The sequence below is a fragment of the Rhipicephalus microplus genome, unplaced genomic scaffold, assembly GCF_043290135.1.
Source record: "Rhipicephalus microplus isolate Deutch F79 unplaced genomic scaffold, USDA_Rmic scaffold_36, whole genome shotgun sequence".
In the NCBI taxonomy this organism is placed as follows: Eukaryota; Metazoa; Arthropoda; class Arachnida; order Ixodida; family Ixodidae; genus Rhipicephalus; species Rhipicephalus microplus.
This window is the reverse complement of record NW_027464609.1, coordinates 3,910,459-3,930,140: the sequence shown is the minus strand read 5'-3', so window position 1 is coordinate 3,930,140 and position 19,682 is coordinate 3,910,459. Positions and strand designations below refer to the sequence as shown.

At 42.9% G+C, this 19,682-nt stretch overlaps 1 protein-coding gene across 2 annotated transcripts; it reads right to left on the bottom strand.

The window, feature by feature from the left end:
• Positions 1–2,668: 2,668 nt before the first annotated feature.
• On the bottom strand, positions 2,669–18,198 carry LOC142786885 (uncharacterized). Of its 2 annotated transcripts, XM_075884581.1 has the most exons (4): positions 17,911–18,198; positions 8,676–8,738; positions 6,432–6,520; positions 2,669–3,014 (listed from the first exon to the last, which is right to left on the bottom strand). In XM_075884581.1, exons 2-4 carry the CDS (start codon positions 8,677–8,679, stop codon positions 2,754–2,756), a joined length of 354 nt encoding a protein of 117 aa, XP_075740696.1. In that variant the 5' UTR covers positions 8,680–8,738; positions 17,911–18,198; the 3' UTR covers positions 2,669–2,753. The 2 variants fall into 2 exon arrangements, 1 of the variants encoding a protein (XP_075740696.1); XR_012889199.1 differs by lacking the exons at positions 6,432–6,520; positions 8,676–8,738; positions 17,911–18,198 and adding an exon at positions 3,112–5,443 and having other exon boundaries at positions 2,881–3,014.
• Positions 18,199–19,682: the final 1,484 nt, after the last annotated feature.

Here is a 19,682-nt window from a genome sequence, read left to right as displayed (position 1 = left end):
GCTGTGGCATCAGTCTCCTTCTTAGCACGCATCGCCCCGATGCGTAGAGCTGGCTGACAGTTTCTAAACAATAGGACTTGTCCTTGTGTTAGACGACGTGAGTCAGTTCACTTGTTCAGTTCCTGTCGTAGTACGGTTTTATCGGTACTACATGTACAACTTGCGAGAGATTCTCGCGCCGTGTTCTGCATACTCGACCTTCAGGGATCACTTCGTAGTTTAGTGGGCCTAGCTGACGAAGAACCCTGTAAGGGCCAAAATAGCGCCGCATAAGCTTTTCTGATAGGCCACCTTTAGTACAGTCTTCCAGACCCACACTTGGTCTCCAGGGGAGTACTGAACGTCCTTTCGTCTTAGATTGTAACGGTGCGCGTCGACATCCTGCTGTTGAATGATGCGGTTCCGTGCTAGTTGTCGCGCCTCTTCTGCCCTTTCTACATATTCGCTTATGTCAGGGTCCTCTTCATTCGTGCTATTGAAGGGCAGCATCGCGTCTAATGTTGTTATTACTGTCCAACCATAAACAAGCTGAAATGGCGTGAAGTGGGTTGTCTCTTGTACTGCGGTATTGTATGCAAATGTAGCATACGGTAATATGGTGTCCCAAGTCTGATGCTCGACGTCCACATACATTGCGATCATGTCGGCAAGCATCCTGTTCAGCCTTTCTGTTAACCAGTTAGTTTGCGGATGGTACGTGGTAGTTCTTTTCTGGTCGGTGTGCGTTAGTTTCATGGCAGACTGTGCTAGCCTGGCAGTGAATGCAGTTCCTTTGTCAGCTATAAGGACTTTAGGTGCGCCATGTCGCAGCACTACCTGGGTCACAAAAACTGAGCCACTTCATTTGCCGTTCCTTTTGTAAGAGATGGCGTTTCGGCGTACCGGGTCATGTAGTCGGTTGCTACAACTATCCAGCGCTTCCCAAACGATGACATAGGAAATGGTCCTAGCAAATCCCTTCCGATTTGCTCAAACGGGACTTTTGGTGACTCTATCTGTTTCGAAAGACCTGCTGGCTTTAGGGGTGAACTTTGCGTCTTTGGCATTCTTGACATGATCTTACGTAATTCTGTACTGAATCCACCAACTTTGGCTATTAATATTTCTGGCGGAATCTTGCCAAAGTGCTACTAATGCCCAAGTGACCTGCTCTGCCGATGGGTCATAATGACACGCTTTTAAAATTTCCGCTCGCAGTGATGATGGTATTAGCAGTAGGAACGTTTCACCGGTGTGTTGAAAGTTTCTCTTGTAGAGAACGTTGTTGCGTTCGACTTGCTGCCCCTCTAAGTATTGTATGAGCAGAAGTGATTCCGGGTCTATTCGCTGATCATGAGCCGTCTCCGACACATTCACAGCTCTAAGAAATGCGGAGTCTTGTTCATGCTCAGAAGAAGAGGTCTGGACTGGGGCTCGTGACAAGCAATCCACGTCATTGTGCTTGTGGCCAGACTTGTAGACTACGGTGATGTCATAATCTTGTAGAAGCAGGCTCCATTTAGCAAGTCTTCTGGAAGGCTCCTTGAGGTTCGCAAGCCAGTACAATGAATGGTGGACACTGATGGCTCGGAAAGGCCTACCGTATAAATATGGACGGAACTCACTGATGTCCCATACAACTGCGAGATATTCCTTTTCTGTAGCTGAATAACTATACTCAGCTTTCGACAGATTGCGGCTTGCACAAGCAATAACTTTTTCTTCCCCGTTCTGCCACTGAACAAGAATAGCACCGAGGCCAACGTTGCTGGCGTCCGTATGAATGTCTGTTTTGGAATCTTCATCCAAATGAGCAAGTATGGGAGGTGACTGCAAACGCCGTCGTAACTAAGAGAACCCAGGCAGCACGCCACCGTTGGACCAATCTTGGACCAACATCGGCTAACATCGGCACCGACGTCGGGCCGACGTCGGAAGTGCAACTTCTTCCAATGTCGGGCCGACGTTCAAGCCAATGATGGGCCGACGTTTTGCCGATGTTTTAGCCAGTATGCAACCAACATTGGGCCGACGAAGGCCCATCGTATTGCCGACAAAGCTGCCAATGTTCGGCCAACATTGGGCCATATTTCAGCCAATCACATGCCATTTTTACGCCGATGTTTGCTGCACGACGAATATTGGCTACGGATGTACGCCCGACATTGGACCAATCCAGGGCCACATTGCAGCCAATCAAATGCCGTTATTACACCGATGTTTCCTGCACGACGAATATTGGCTACTGATTGGCTTGCCATTATGTAACCATTATTAGTAGGGAATTTTTCAAACCAGAAGATTTAAACAATATGCCTCGATGACCCGCTCTTGTAGCTTTGCAGCCCTGTATACTTGGGGCAACAGAAAATTGAATGCTGAGAACTGAAAGCAGTTACCCGATCTATTTCATCTTTAATACCTCATTCCCTTTGCTAACACTAGAAGTGTAGTTTATTTTTTTACCAATTTATCTTTTGCAATAGCGAGTGCGTTATTTGGTACTGGTATTTGGTACAGCAAATCGAAAAAAGTCGTTAGGAAGTAAATGTTGAAAGCGTATGTCCCCCACATGGTAATCGAGGATATTCATAGTTTAGAGCATTTTTTTGTAACTAAAACATGGTGATGGTGCTTCCGAATCAGCATAAGCTAGCCGAACAGTGCACCACCGACAGTCTGCAGACCATTTATTCTTTGTTTTTTTATTTATTTGGTACAACAAAAAATGTATACATTGAAAAATATATATACACAACTAAAAAAGGCCCGCTCTACTGCAGGTCAGGTTGCGTTGGGGGCACAGTGACAGTGGTGCTGTCAAGGCCCTGTCCTGTGGCTGGGCAGGAAGCCAGCTGCCGCGAGCAGCCGATAATCTGCACTCTGAGAGTGGGGATCATCGGGCTGCTCCACAACAAATGCTTCTCTGAAGCGCCGCTTCCTGCCCCCACAGCGATCACCAGACCCTGGCAGCCACCTCTTAATAAAGTTGAGGGCCTCCGCCTGGTCGCACCCTGCTTTTTGGCGGATGACATCTGCATACAAGAACAAAAATACCATAGCACACATGAAGCACTGCAGTACAGAAAATACACAAGGGTACACACACATAAAACAATGAACAAGTCTAACCTGTCACTAATCTACAGAGCCTCAGGTTCACAAAGGCCCTTTTCCCTTTTCTGCCATGAAGGCTGTACAGCACTTGCACGTCATGTGCCAATACAGCCTTCATGGCATTCACACCAATTTCTCGGAGGTCAAGTCCCCCAATCTGCAGGAGTTGCTTGCGCTGTAAAAAAATGCAAGAAGCATAGATGGGGTAAACGCAACAGCACATCGAAATGTTTTCATGATAAAAATCTGCAAGAAGAGGACACTGAAAACAACAACTTGAATTTTTGGGCATCACAACATTTCATTGTTTTTTTTCGCTAACTTCAACTCAATTGACCTAAAATGGTTTCCACATCAGCCCTCTCACACTCAGTGTGAGAACCTTTCAGAGTCCTTCTCTGAATGCAGTTTCGCTGTTATGAAATCAAATACAACACTGTTATAACCCTTCATAAATATTGATTCTAGCTATGAAATAGTATAATTACTTTGTACAGTGCTCGAATTCCAATACACGTTTCTTCGAGGTTACAATGTCTTTGCCTGAATGTTGACCAGGAGTAGCTTCTACAGGTGAAAAATGATAAAATATGTGGAATTCAAAAAGAAGCTAGGACATGTTTTTAATCAATGCATTGTAAGCAGAGCACAACAAGATAAATGAACATGATCAAGGCATACTAAGAGGCAACCTTAGAGCGACCAAATCTTGGTCATAGATGAAACTGATAGAAAAATAAAGGTCGCACTAGATGGTCGCACCATTTGCTGTTTATATTTTTCTGTGATAGCCAACAAAGAGGCATGTCGCTATAGAAATCTCATCACAATAAACAAAGGTGCATTTTTCTTCACACTGCGAAATTGGGTGCATGTTAGATTTTTAAAAAAGTAAGAAATCGGCTAACACAAGGCAGGGTGAACTGTAGCTCAAAGTAGAGAGAGCCGCAGCGGACACGAAATAGGGTGATAAATGAACAAAATTGCTGAATGTCTGTTTTAAGCAGGCTATTGCTAGTCACTGCCCATCAAACACACGATGCCGCCTACATCGTCTGCTAGCTTAGGACAGTTCACTCGGACTTCACAGACTATAGTAAATATAGTCGAATCTCATTAATTCCAACACACTTAATTCGAACTGACGCTGTGGTCCTATCAAAGCTATACCGCGCTCCGAAAATGCTCTCAGCACCCCGCCCAATCCTGCGGTGGCACTTCCGAAACCTCATCGCTGTGCTTGAAGAAGAAAATGAAGAAAAGGAAAGAAAAGACTGCGGTGGAATGTTTGCCAAATGCCAATCTGCGACATTCCTGTGCCCCGCTTCGGCTTTTTCCGTCCCTGCCACGTAGAGACCCTTCTCTTCTTAACACTGCGCATGAAGAGAAAGAGGGGAAAAAAAGCTGTCGCAGAGAGTTGGCTCTCTCATGCCGATCTGCAACGCGCCAGTGTCACGCTTCCCTGTTTTTCGTTCCTGCTATGTAGAGACTCTTATCCTTTCAACACCGCGCATGAAGAGAGAAAAAAAAAAAAGCTGCCGCGGAGTGTTTCTCTCTCGAATGCCGATCTGCTTTTCTCCAGGTGGAGACGCTCCTCCATTCTCATCATGTGCTGGCCACGCTCCGGCTGCAGCGCAGATGGTAACAGTGGAAACACAGTTGTCTTCGAAGAGTGTCAGCACTGGACATTGCCGCGCGTAACTTCTTTTGCCAGGAGAATACTGAAGCCGAAGTACAAATGCTTTGCAAACTGCACGCAAATCTTGTTGACTCGTTGCAAGGCCAACGTGTACAGACATGTATTGACAACTTTAATTAACGACGGATGTCCTGTAATTTGTGAATAAAACTTCTCCATGCACATGCATCACTGCATGGTGAGCCCTCCGCTCGTTTACCGTATTTACTCTATTCTACCGCGCCCTCAATTGTAACGCGCGCCCGGTTTCCACGACAAAAAAAAAAAAAAAAAAAAAAAACTAAGACATCGGTTGCAACGCGCACCCTTTTTTCTCGTTGGCCCGCTTGATCACACCACTCGCGAAAACGACTCTTTTTGAGAGCGTCTTCCGTTTAAATATGAAGTACGGGGGAAGCTTATGCCTATCTGACGTGCAACAGAGCATTGCTGTCACTCTAGTTTTACCGTGGCCCGATGTCAGTACACAAACTTGCTTCGCCCCCTTCTCCTAGACAATTGTGGTGCCAAGCATGTCGAAGTAAAGGGGCGTGTGATCGGCATTCCCGATTTGCCCAAGCAGGTAGCCGTTGTTGTGCCGCAAGTTTAGGAGGAACCTCTGAAGACTCTGAAGCTTTTCTTCGTACTCCTCCGGCAACTTCCGGCATATGCCCGTTCGCATTCGGAGGGAAAAGCCTTTTCTCTTCATTAAGTTCGTTATCCAGCACCTGCTCGCTTTAAAATGGCTCTGCATTAGCCCTTTTTCAAAGGCTAACTGCATAGCCTGCACTTGGAGCAGTTCTGTCGTCACGGGCCACTGTGCCGCTCACTGCTTAATCACATACTCGCCGAGCAGCTCTTCAATTTGTGGAAACCGACCCTGCTGTGGTCCACTGAAGCCTTTGCGTGAATCCTTGCTGTCGACAATATTCTGCTTTTGTTTCCGCCAGTCCTGCACGCACGTTTCGGGAACTCCGAATTACCGCGATGCGGCCCGATTTTTGTCCGTTCCGGCACACGCGACGACTTTTCTTTTAGAAGCAGCATTGTGGTGCACTCGTCGAGTTTTTGGAGTCGGCCCTACCATGCCGTCGATGCTAATGTACTACAAGATGACGAACTCCTCAGCACACGTATGAAGTGCCGCGCATGGGAAACACATAGGCAGAAATGACCGACGCGCCATGCCGACGCACGTAGGAGGCGGCCATTTTGTAAGTGGCGATGGCAATAGAATGACCATATTCATTTTTTTTTTCGTACTCGATTCTAGCGCACATGCGGTTTATGAACTCTCTTAACCGGAAAAAAGGTGCTTGTTAGATTAAGGTAATTACGGTAACTTTCATTATTTTGAACTTCTTTTAATTTGAACAAATTTTCTGGCCTCTGGAGTACGAATTATTCATATTCGACTGTAGTACAGTGGCTCATGAGATAACCTGACTAGTTTGTTTCCCGAAACACCTAAAGCAGTACTAAATTTCTGCATGTTACATAGGCATATTAAAAATCAAGAAATATACACCAAAGCTGCAGCCACAGCTTTACTCTGCACAGCTGCCTCTGCTGCCTCCACTTCTCCAATTGTACCAGCAGGCAGCCGGGGAAGGTCAGAGGGGCGCTGTGCGTGCTGAGGCACGGACAAGAGCCGTACCTTGTGCTTCAGCTGTCGCACCTCCTGCAGAACCTCTCTTTGTTGCTGCCGGATGCCAAGTTGGATCCGCAGGATCCGTAGCAATAGAGCTGAAACATACAAGAGTACATACCATATTTACTCGCACAATTTGCATCCTCACATAATTTGCTCACCAGTATGATTAGCCAGCCTGCTTTACTACAAGAAACTTTTTGCTCGCATACTTTGCCCTCCCCAACCAGCCCGAGCCACCTTGCCAGCACACACACAGACACATTTGACTTCATGATGCTCTGGTCAGGCACATCTCTTGTCGAGCAGGTGAGTGCAGTCTTACACAAAATGGACTGAGTGCAAGGTCCCTTCTTCCATGAACTTTTATGCTTTCCCTAGAATATCGAACTTGAAAACTGAAACCTGTTTATGTGTAGTCCGAAATGCCTAAAGGTTTGCCTCCTATCTTCCCACCTCTTCCACGGCAAGAATGTATTCCAGAGACACAGCACAGATGTTGAACGCGTGCAAGGACCTGTCACTAGATGAGGCAGGTTTTCGCACTCATTTTTTTTTTCGGTTTCGCCATCTGGCCATTGCGTTTTTACCATTCCTTGTGATAGGCTACAATAATTATATACGAGGCAGATTGCTGTTATAAAGCTTACCGAAGAAAACTGAAACCGTGCTACCGCTAAGCACATCAGCGTGGAGTTCTTCGACATGCAATATTCAGTATGGGAGCCAGCAGAAGAGTGCGTTGAATAAGACTTAGCATAGAAGCTTGGGTTTGTTGGTTAGATATCGGAGGGAACACAACGCAATAGAAGACTGGGACAAGGAATGGACACACACACACATGAAGGGCGACACACACAGCACTGTGTTGGCATCGCGCTTCCTTGTCTGCGTCTTACTTTACGTTGGGTTCCCGACAATTATTGGAGAGTACTTATGTTCTCTGGTATAACCCTGTCGTGGGAACTGGTTTTTGTGAGCACTGTTCGGAAGAACTTCAAGAAAATGGGGGCATTTGAACAGGCTTAGCAAACAAATGACAATCCGCTTTGAGACAGCTGTGACAGCGCCTGCAACATATATTCCCAGTTGAGCTTTTAGGCCAGTGATTCCAACTAGCTTCGCACATGACCGGATTGACAAAAAAAGTACACATAATACGCGAGTATATACCGCATTTGACTCTGTAGCTTTGATGAACCAGGCAGATACACAAATTTATCCAAAACTCCATTGATTCTGTTGCAAAATTATTCAACAAACAAATTGCGATGTTATCCATGTGTTATCCATGTTGTCCATACGATTGTGGCACTTTACCATTGCAGCTTTCCAGGAGGCACACATAGTACAGCGTTAGTTCACCACTCGCAGTTAATTGTATGCAGTAGGTTGCTCACAGCAACTGACTGCATGCAATGGTGAACATCTTGCATGCTTGCACCGCTGTTTCAGCATGCTGGCTGCTTCCCATACGGCTATCAATTGATGTTCACAAAATTGGGAAGATGAAGAAAGACTACACAGTGCCCTCTGGCCACCCTATACTCCAAACCTACAGCCAACAAACAAACAAAAGAAACAGAAGTATGCAAATGAATATTATTCCTAATGCAGCTGGAATGAAGTGTAGTTTTCACCAATTCTGTGTGTTAAGTCAATATGGAGTGAGTTAACTCCATAAAGTAGCTTTTCTCATAACAGTGTTCACTCTATTGTAACACAAGCAGTGACTTCATAGCATCTAGAAGGAAAATAGAATCTTCAGTATTTGATAGAAATGTGAGGCTCTACCTTAAAACAACAATAATCTGGAAAAAGAACTCATTACATTCGAAAAAAAAAGAGGTAGCACAGTTGATCCCCTTTACAAGAGACACTGATGTAACAGACAAACGGGGATAAGAGGCACCAGTGTGCAGGCTGACATTTGGCCCATCATGCATCAGGCACTCCGTAGATGCGCCTGTCCAGACGGGAGCCCTGCAGTCAAGCATGCTGAGCAAGACTGTTGACCACTGTACAATGACACATTGCCACAAAATTTCAAAACTTCATTTCACAGACTTCTGCAAAAGCTTCTTACACTATTGCATAATTTTTGCACAAGCTTCGCTCATTCTTGCGTGATTTTCGTCAGAACATATGTGTTGGAAGTTGTATGTCCCCAAAAACTTGCACAATACAAATAGCATACATTAAAGTCTATCACTTAATACGTGCATAGTGTAACAATGAAAGGAAACTCACGCATGGTTTGCTCCGAGCCTTCCCCGTGCGGTGCCTCCTTGAGCTTTGGAGAGCACTGTACAGCTAGAGCAAAGTAGCAGCAATCCAGTGTTAATGGCAGGTTAACAAGACAACAAAACTAACCCCCATATTCATAAACGCTCCCCGACTCGGCTTTCACCCTTCACTTGACAGAGTTGAGCACTGTGCCGCTGCTCGTTTGAAAGCGACGCTGCGCTACTCGAGAATCGCAATTTTTTCTGCTTAGAGACGGCGCTCCCATCAGCCATCTCAAGTGAAGGTGAAGCGTTGAGTGGAGGGACGTTCTAGAATACGGGGGTAAGATTGCTTGCAAAAACACTACAATAGACACACTTAATTTTTACACTTCATCTATATTGTACAGCTACACACATTCTGCATCCTTATAATGCAACATATACATACAGGCTTATAAAGTAAACACTGTAGGCTGCTCAAATAACACCTACACAAAAAAATTACCCAAAAGTGGCCATGGGCAAAGTACTTTTATTTTAAACTCACAAAACTTTTGCGGTGATGGAGAATAAATAAGACAGGTTACGCTTGGAGGCACATGAGACCTTCGCAGCTTTCATAAAGTACAAAAAACAATATGGTATGTGTGTGTATGTACGCATGAAGCTTCAGCCTTTACATACGGTTTCTTGAAAGAATCGACTATGAATTTTATGGCACCTGTGTCCTTCAGCGCAATTGAAAGCCTGCTGATCAGTGTGTGCAATCGTGGAATAGTTACATGGAAAATGGCGTGAAACACCTAAAATCAAATTTTTCTAGCTAGGAAATATGCAGCTGTGTATACACAACACATGCTGCAAACAGTGGGAGGTGACCACAAGAGTGATTTGAGTGTAAGCGGCAGTATTCCGCATTCATGCACCCCGCCATTTTCAACTGTTGCCCGAAAGCAGCACCACTTCAGCGTGCTACTTTTTTTTTACATCATAAACAGCACGGAATACAGCAAGGATGAAAACAACATATGCAATTAAATTTTGAGCACTATTTATGGTGCGCATGATTGATTGATTGTTGATATGTGGGGTTTAACGCCCCAAAACCACTATATGATTATGATAGACGCCGTAGTGGAGGGCTCCGGAAATTTAGACCACCTGGGGTTCTTTAACGTGCACCTAAATCTGAGCACACGGGCCTACAACATTCCCGCCTCCATCGGAAATGCAGCCGCCGCAGCCGGGATTCGAACCCGCGCCCTGCGGGTCAGCAGCCGAGTACCTTAGCCACTAGACCACCGCGGCGAGGATGGTGCGCATGAAAAAAAAAAAAAGCCTTTCTACAACGACGAATTCATAATTTGCCTTCACGGACCTTCTGTTAGGCTGCACCACATACAGATTTTTTGTGGCTTTCAAAAGAGATTTGAAAAAAAAAAATAGTAACCGTGTTTACTCTCGTCATGAGCGCACTCACTAAGTCACCCTCATTTCAGTCGCCAAAATTTTGAATTTTTTTTCTTCCACATATTAAACACACACCTTACGTTCATCCGCTGAAGTCCCACGGGCTCCCCCCCCCCCTTGCCGCCTTCGCTCGCTGCCACGTGCCATTTTATTTTTGTTTCTATTTGTTCACGGAACGTCCCCTGTCTTTTTTAATTATCTCTTGTAACATATGTGGCATTATCTTGTTCCCGAGGTGCCACAGGTGCTCTGCTATGTAGATGCACCATTAAACTAGTATTTTCGATCAACTGTGCATTTCTGATGTTTACCTTGCAAGTACGTAAAACTGGCATGCTTCTTGATCTACGATACACATGTGGCTTGTCTCACTTTGAAGGAAAAGTTAGCATACAATGGTGTAAATGCTTATAATTTGAAATATTGAGGCAGCAGCACACCGGAGATGATCATATGGTAAAGAAACAAGTGCTGCCTTATTACTGGCAAGTTGTCACTTATATGTACAAATAAATTTTGCGAGCTAAAAAAAGTACAAAAGCACAGCGAGGCTATGATGTGGTTCAACCTGTGGATTCGCTTCATTTATCACGCCATATGATGAAGCTTCCTTTGGTAAAACTGCTCAGATAAGAAAAAAAGTTTGCTGTCCAATACAGCAACTATACAAAGTGTGCACGTGCATCTCGCAGCGCCTTTTCGTCACTTCCGAAATGCGCCACCAACATGCCCGGGCACCAACCGAATCTATTGCCTACAACTGCCATGTTGTCTCCTCGTGCTTGCACCCGTTTAGTTTTGCCTCACGATGCAAGTTTGAGAAATTATGAGCTGCTAGTGAGGCAAGTTGATTTAGTAGTCCACGCAGAGGGAGCAGAGCTTAGAGTGTTTCTTCGCTGAAAGTTATAACCTGAAATTGAGAACGCACATTCCGATTTTCCTAAAAGTACCAGCGTATTTGGCTGGTGCAGATTAACAAAAGCTACTTGAAGAAACTTTGCAATATTTGCATCTTCAGGTGCAACTTCATTACGGGTAAGTGCCATAGCCAAGTATTTACCTGCAAACAGATATAGCTTACCAAGATACTGTACATACAAACTTGTCCGCAGTTAAAATCATGATGGCAAGGAAGGCGGTTAAAATCGTGATGGCGATCACGGAGATTTGGTATTGCATTGAAACAAACTATAAAGAATGGGAAACAATATTAGTTCACTTTGAAGTATAGCCGATCGGCTCAAGTTGGGCGTCATGATTTTTTTTAATTAGTCAATTGATTCTATACACGGTCTCTATCATGTTCAGTGACTCCACTGTACATTAGCGTACAACAAAAGCAAAATACAAAGTGAAAAGTGTGTTAAAGCATATGCGAAAAATAAAGTGATGACTGGCATTACCGCGGCACACACCACGCAATGTCGCTATCTGCCTTGTATAATATTTTCCTCGACTATTTCCACAAATTGCAATCAAAGAGGCTCAAGCTCAACATCAGCACTGTTTAAAACACTTGGGGGGGGGGGGAGGCATTGCTACTTTGGTGGCGTAGGCCGTGACAATATATTCATAATATTATATCTCTTGTAAACTTGCCTAGCTCTGCACGACTAGTTTTCGAAGGGAGCAGCTGCGCTTCGCACATCCACTCTTAAAATTGCGGCTCGAGAGATTTTGAGCTTTCACTTGTTTTTGGGCAAGGCAATTTGTAGTGAAAGCAAGATAATAGGCCCTCGTAGGTTGTGGCGGGCAGTCGGTGTACGCCGTGGCTGGTATATGTGTCGCACATCTTGATTATCTGGTCTTGTATCGAGTGAACGAGCGAGGCCTTCCTAATCCAATGAGCTCGTTAAAGTAAGACAACAAAAAACCACAATGCTTCCACATTGTTCACAGCAACAGATGACGAGCCCCCAACAAACCGCACTGCAGCACGTGAACTGCCGTAAGTACCCAGGGAGTTACACGGGCATGGCAGGAGAGGGCGACAACGGCAGAAGTGACATCACAAGAACACTATGTATAAAGGGGACATTTAAAGACTTTTTTCCCATTTTTAAACTTCGTGCACTGTTCTGTCACAATTTATAGCTCAGAATAGTTGTATTTTGAAAAGGGCACTAATTCATAAGCCCAATGGTTCAAGGATGGGTGCATTTAGGGGGCCCATTCTACGTTTTACTTATGCCCTTCAAGAACTTGCTTACAGGGCCAAAGTACTGTTTCAGAAAAAACACGCTAGTGCGTGGCCAGCAGTCCGTCAAGCATTAGTGCTGGTGAGATTTGGAAATGCAGCGCATGAGCATCCTCATCTGCTACTTCTCTGCTCATGCTCTCGGGGCTTACTTGCGAGGCACGGTCCTTCGAACTTTTCATTTTCACACTGTAAATGAACTGATACCAACTCTGCCTTCCATTATTTAATAAACCAATATTTCATGGTCACGAGGACGAGCTTAAAATGTTTGCTACATCAGACCTGAACAGCATTTTGAGTCATCGAAACTTGCTAGTTGCAGCGAGCATTATGCGAAAAATATGATGTGCTTTACGGTGACAACTTGCAAAACACTGCAGCAACGATTAAAATCATGCATTTTTTGTGCTCACAGGAAATCCCTGAAGCAGGAGGCACTGGGCTAGATAAATTGTGCAGCTAAAATACGGATGCGCTTTCCAATGCTGTCATGCGTACAGGCGGAGAAATGGCAGACAAAACTGGGCGCACCCCGATTCTACGTTTTTTTTTTTTTTTTTTTTTTTATTGATTTAATTTCAGACAACCCGTGTACACAGTTTGCCTAGGGGATCGGCGTAAAGGCAAAGAAAGCCTGACAAAGCGCCAACCCCCTATGTACACACATACATAAACAGGTTATATATAGCAGTACAAAAATTGAGAAATTGAGATACATACAATATCAAAAAACATTTACAATTTTTTTTTTTTTTTTTACATCAAGCCAGTATTAACAAAGAAATGAACAGCAATTATGAATTAGCACATAAAGAAATAATAAGAGACTATTTACGCACAACAAACAGGCAGACAAAAGCAAAAAAAAAAAAATTCATGAAGTCACAGCAGCACATAAAAGTTACATAAAATAAAATGAATCGAAAGAGGTATGAGAATCTGTTTGAGTTTTTAGAAGGAATGTGTGTATCTTCTTTTTGAAAACATAAATGGAGGAACTTTGTTCAATTAATGCCATCACAGTGGGGTGTTCATTAAGAAAGTGGGGAATTTGGTAAGTTAGTTTTTGTGTACCGTAATTTGTACGAAGCGTGTCTTTCTTGAAACTAATATGTCGTAAATTATGACTGTGGTTACGCTCGTGATACTTCCTGAAAAATTCAATTCGATTAGATTTAACTTCACGATATATAATCATTGCTAATTTTTTATATCGGATATTATTAATGACTAGCAGTCTATGTTTTTCGAAAAAAGGGGCTGTGTGCGAACGAAAAGGTAGAAGTTCAATTAATCGCACAGCTCGTTTTTGTAATAGATATAAATTTTTGAGGTTAGTTTTTGTCGTCGTTCCCCAAATCAGAAGACAATAGTGAAGGTGCGAATGTATGGTTGCGTAATAAATCTGTCTTTTTAACCATACTGGTAATAGGCTGCGCAACGTGCATAGTATGCCAACTGCTCGAGAGATGTTTTTTCGCAAGTAATTTATATGCACAGACCAATCTAAATATTCGTGAAAAAAGACACCGAGAAATTTAAGAGACGCAACGCGTTCAATAGGCTGTCCCTGAAAGCTAATAATATTCTTACTAATGTATGTTTTGTTACGAGGTCTAAAAACAACAAATTTTGTTTTTTTAGCATTTAGATTTAACCTGTTGGCCCTAAGCCATGTAGATAAGTTTTGTAGCCAAATATTCGCTTTCAACATAAGGTCGTCAATATCTGGCCCAGAGAAGAATACATTCGTGTCATCGGCGTACAAAATAATGTCAGGTGTAAGAGGTATGTTAACTATATCATTTATGTACATAATAAACAAGAGTGGGCCAAGGATTGACCCTTGTGGCACGCCGCATGTAATTTTACCGAATTCAGATTTCGCATTACCAATATTGGTGTATTGCACACGGTTTTCTAGGTAACTTTTTACAATGTCTAGAGCTATACCTCTGACACCGTATCTGGATAGTTTGAGCAGTAAAACATCATGCTTAACGGAATCAAATGCTTTTTTAAAGTCAAGGAAAAGCCCTACCGTGAATAGTTTTTTTTCTATGTTGTCAACTATTTTATCTTTAATATCGAGTAATGCCATTTCTGTGGATTTTTTCTTTTGGAAACCATATTGATTTTTTACGATAATGTTTTTTTGCTGAAAAAAATTAGTAAGCCTGAAGTTTATAGCTTCTTCAATAACCTTGGAAAACATAGGTAAAACAGAGATTGGTCTATAGTTACCGAGATCGTTTTTATCTCCTCCTTTAAAAATAACTGATACCTTTGCAATCTTCAGTTCGTTGGGAAACGTTCCAGAGCTTAGAATAAGATTGCATATGTGCGATAGAGGTAAACAGATAGCATGAGCGACTACTTTAAGAGGAACTGCCTTCAATTCATCTACACCACAGGCACTGTTGCTTTTTAACTTTTTTAACAAGCCGCATATTTCTTCCGGTGTAGTAGGATACATATAAATTGTTGAATCTGAGCTGTTCATGTAAGAAGTGCAGCTGATATCATTTGTCGGTGAAGACGTGCAAACACCTGCCTTTAAAAAATGCTCATTAAACTTGTTTGCCAGCGAACTACCCGTATATGATACGCCCTCAATCAATATTTCCGATATTACGTCTCTTTCGTTTTTATTTCGTAGTTCATTAACGCAATTCCACACTTTCCTGGAATCGTTAGCAATGCTAGTAAACTTAGCCTCGTAATACAAGTTACGTGCTTGTTTAATATCAGCTGCTAATTTATTTCTCATTTTTTTGTATTCAGCTAACTGATCAAGGTTCTTTGTTTTTATAAACAATGCAAATAGTTTATCACGGGTCTTTATTCTCTTCAGTAAAGAGGCATCAATCCATGGTTTTCTCGATTTTTTATGTTTTTTAAGCTGTTCTAAGGGAAATACAGTGTAATAGAGTTCTTTTAATGTTCTAATAAATAAGTCATAGGAGACGGTAGGATCAGTTATCTGCAAGACAGGCTCCCAGCTAGTTCCTTCAACCAAATGTTTGAAATAATTAACCCTTTCTGCAGATATTTTTCTTAAAAGAATAGGTGGCTGTTTGCGTTGGTTGTGTTGAGCCATGTGAGGCGTAAAAAAGATGAAGAAGGGCAAATGATCACTTATGTCTGATATTAACACTCCGGCATCAGATTGACCAATTTCATAATTTGTAAAACAAACGTCTAGCAAAGTTTCAGATTTGCTCGCTATTCTTGTAGGTACATCAATGACATTTTGACAGCCAAAACAAAGAAAAACATCAAGTAGCATCTGTGCAGGTGACTCCACAGAGAGAAAATTTATATTCAGGTCTCCACTAATTATTATAGGTAGACCAACGTATGAACAGTGCTCTAAAACACGCTCTAGAAATTCAATAAATTTTGTTACAGAACCGTTTGGAGGCCTATATAGAACGGCTAGCATTGTGTTAAAGCACTTCACAAGCAGACATTCATAGTGAACATCAATGATTGAGTATTCTGGAATAACTTCATAATTAAAGTGGTTTTTAATGTACACAGCAACGCCTCCTCCTCTTTTTTTAGGTCGTGATACTGATATGCAGTTGTATCCCGAAAAGTTTACAGCGGGGCAGTCATTGGAAAACCAAGTTTCGGTGAATGCCAATACGTCAAACTCATGATCTAAGTTGTCTAAAAAAAGGTTAACAGAATCATGTTTATTTTTTAAACTTCGTGTGTTAAGGTGAAGCAAAGAGAATCGCTTGGTGCCACGTAAGGCCTTGAGACGCCTAAATGAATCAGCATCATGGTATTTTGTGTTGTCGTGAGCAGCCATATGCTTATATGGCGCACGAAAAAAAAAAAGTGTCATTTTTAGAGTTATCTTATATGGTCGAGGTCACTGGCTGTCTTAATCCGTATTACTCTGTCCCGTTCACTGCGCCGAACGAAGAATTTTCCGTCCTTGACCCAGGCGAATTGATATTTCATTTCTCTTGCCTTTGTTTTCATTTGCCAGAACAACCGCTTATTCTGTGCAGTCAAGTTTTCATTGATGAAAACCTTTGAATTCTTTTTTCGTAGCTCGCCTCTTTTTGCAAGCCAAGCGTCACGAGTACACCGGGCAGAAAAACGCACGATAATAGGCGATGGCTTATCACCCCCGTCTGTGCCTGCTCTAGTGCGCAGTCGGTGGGCGGCTTCAATATCCTTTCCAGATAATTTTGGAAGCTCCAGTTCATCAGCCAAAAGATTAAGTTTTTCTATTACTTTTTCATTAGTTTGTTCGCCTAGTCCATGGATTTCCAGGTTAAGGCGTCTGCTATATTGATCAAGGTTATTAACTTCTTGCTTAAGCATTTCTACTTCACTATTGTTAGTCTGCGTTTCAAGTTTTTCCACTCGCTTTCTTAAATTGCTCATATCAGTACTCTGTCGCTTCATTTCGGCAAGCACGTCATCATACTTGCTTGACATTTCCTGTAGTGACCTTTCAATACCACATACAGTGTCAGCAACACCTGCCAGAGCATCGACTTGCGATTTCATTGAAAGAAGTAGTGATAATTTCTTCTGAATTTCGCCTATTTCTTTTGCGAGGTTCATTTCCTGCTCCACATTTTCTAGTTCAGCACACTTGCTGCTTCGAGCTTTCGACGTTTTGCAAGTTGCACAGCTCCACGAGTTCTTCGCCGCTGCATATTTCTTTTTATATGCCGATTCTGTTACTCCTGAACATGCACCTAAATGATACGTATATTTACACTCTAAACATGACAGGTATGGTGCGTCCCGCAAAACTTCATGACAAGAAATGCAGATGTTGGTCATTCTATGCGCATGCGTCCCATTCACAAGCCTCGCTGCCAGTTAGCACTACATGGCTCACTGTCCATGAGCTCGCTTGTTTCCTGTAACAGTGGACCATACGGTACACCTATTTAAAAACGAGGATAGAATGTATATAATGCAGCATCTGATGAAGCCATGACGATGTGTTGCTGATGAAATCTGGAACTCTAGTTAGTACCCTTATTGTTAACCAGCCGACCGACTAGCAAAAAGATTTGCGACTGAAATGATGGCATCTACACCTGCCCTTAAAGGGACACTGAACAAAGTTTTTGCCGCCGAGATTTTCAGCTAAAGCAAAAGATTGGGCCATGAAATTCATAGACAATAATAATTTCAAGCAGAAACTACGAAAACATACTGAATTTAATGAGCCTTTTACAAAATGCCGCGTCTAGCTCTTAGACATGGCGTTTTCTAAAAGGTCGCGACATTTATTTTTCAAGTTTTTTTTTTGTTATTCAAGACAAATCTACGGTGCATTGTTCACAGAAAAGAAAATTGCCTCGGTATGATTTCTTTGCGAGCAGCTAGCTAATTTTAAGGCAGGCGCGTTGATTCGTGAACTGAAGGATGCGAGTGATCGATCTTGTAAGTCACGCAAATGGAGCAGAAAATGTGCATTATCATTTATTTCACCTAAATATCACACGTATGTGACTTATTGCCGGTGACACGTGATCAGGATGGAGTCGACAAGTTGCAAATCTGAACAAGAATTCACTCGAATGAAAAACCAACCTATACTCACGTGCACGGTGAAGTCGAACACGTCGTCCGTCAATGTTGTCGCTGATGCCCGAAAAAAAAGAGAAGAGGACAAGCGACGGGGTCGTCTCTTTCTATAAAGTCGGCGGAACTGCCAGAACGGCCAACACAAAAGGCATCGGGTTGACATTCCTCCATCTGGGCATCAGTCGCTCCACCCGGGCATGCAGCTGCTACTGGTTCTACTACTGTCCTCTTCCCCGTGCCTCTTCCCGACATTGCAGTGTTGCTGCCATACTCGCGAACCTTTTTAAATTAAAGCACGCAATCATGTATTAGAGTGCGCCATACTAAACTTAAAAACAGTGCGCCGGTACATTAGATCACGAAGCGCGGTCCACGCCATCACAAGAGCAATTAGAGAGAGGAAACAAAGAAAACAAAAATGTATAAAATATTTTGTCTCAATACGATCCGCAATCCAGTTTCCTGCAGCGGCTTTTGGCTCTGTATGAACGGCCAAGCCAGTGCCAAGCCAAGCTTGCTTCCCTGATCAGCTGTTTGTTTCCATCGAGAATTCAACAGTGAACTGGAAATTTGTTTAGATGATATTGCTAAAGGGCTTGAAATTGAATATTTCTCTACGTACTACTGCTGTACTTTTCCTCTCTGTTTCCTGATCACAGTGATGAGATTGAGGAGGTTACAATTTAGAAAACAGCAAGTGCAGCTCAAGCATTGCTAGTATCGCTGTTTCGGTAATAAAATGTTACAAAGATTTTGCCCCGCGACCTGCTTGCCGTGTTCGAGCTCCCAGTAGAAATTTACGGTGCCGCGTTTGAAAGAGTTGAATAAAATTGCAATATTACGACAGAAAGGCTCTGAAGCAACTTCGCATTTTATCAGGCCTACACCTCCCACACCTAGGCGAGTAAAACTCGTCGATATTGTCTTGCAAAGCTGTGTATAATATTTAAAACACATTCTTTAGCCCACGATGAATTGTTCTCTCGTGTGGCTTCTCCATTTGGTACTGTCATGTTAACTTACAAAGGCAACTTTCCGTATTTAGTCTCTTTAGATGTTGCAAAAGCTTTACACGTGGTGTGTATGCCATACTGATAATTCTCCTCGTAACCTGGGTCCGCCTCTTTAAACAGCGTCACATTTTATTGTTCGCAATTGTGTTTGTTTTATACTGTAAGCGAGCTGTGTGATTTCATCAATATTCACGAGTGTTCCCTGACTATATAAACATGTGCGTCTTATTTGGTGCGGCGCACGTTTGTATGTAGCAAAAAATGTCATTTCGTCAGCGTGTGTCTGCATACACTTGCATGCCCTGCAGTACGTGTACATAATTAATGCAGTAAGGACTGCAATGCATAGCCTTGCGTGGGACATATATTCCATGCACCCTCAGAGAAATGTTGTTTGTTATGAGCCTACTGTTTATCATTACATTTTTTTTTCGTTAAAGTTTTATCTCCATATAAAGCAGCTGTATACAGGCACGAGCTTCAGCAGCTTCCTCGTTGTTCCATTTTAAATAAAAACACCAAGCCTACCCGAATCAATGATCTGTTTGCTATCATTACTGTTATGTGTTCTACGATGTACACAAGGACAGTAGTATACAAAAAATAGGGAGGGAATTGAATGCCCTGCCTGCATGGCTGCGCTGTTTCACAAGATCAGGCGCTGCGCTGTGAAGCTTCCTACCGGCCTGCAGAAATTCAAGGGAGCGTACAATAGCGTGGTTCAAGAGGACTTGTGGGGAATACTAGACACACTGGGTGTAAAAGATGGAGTCAC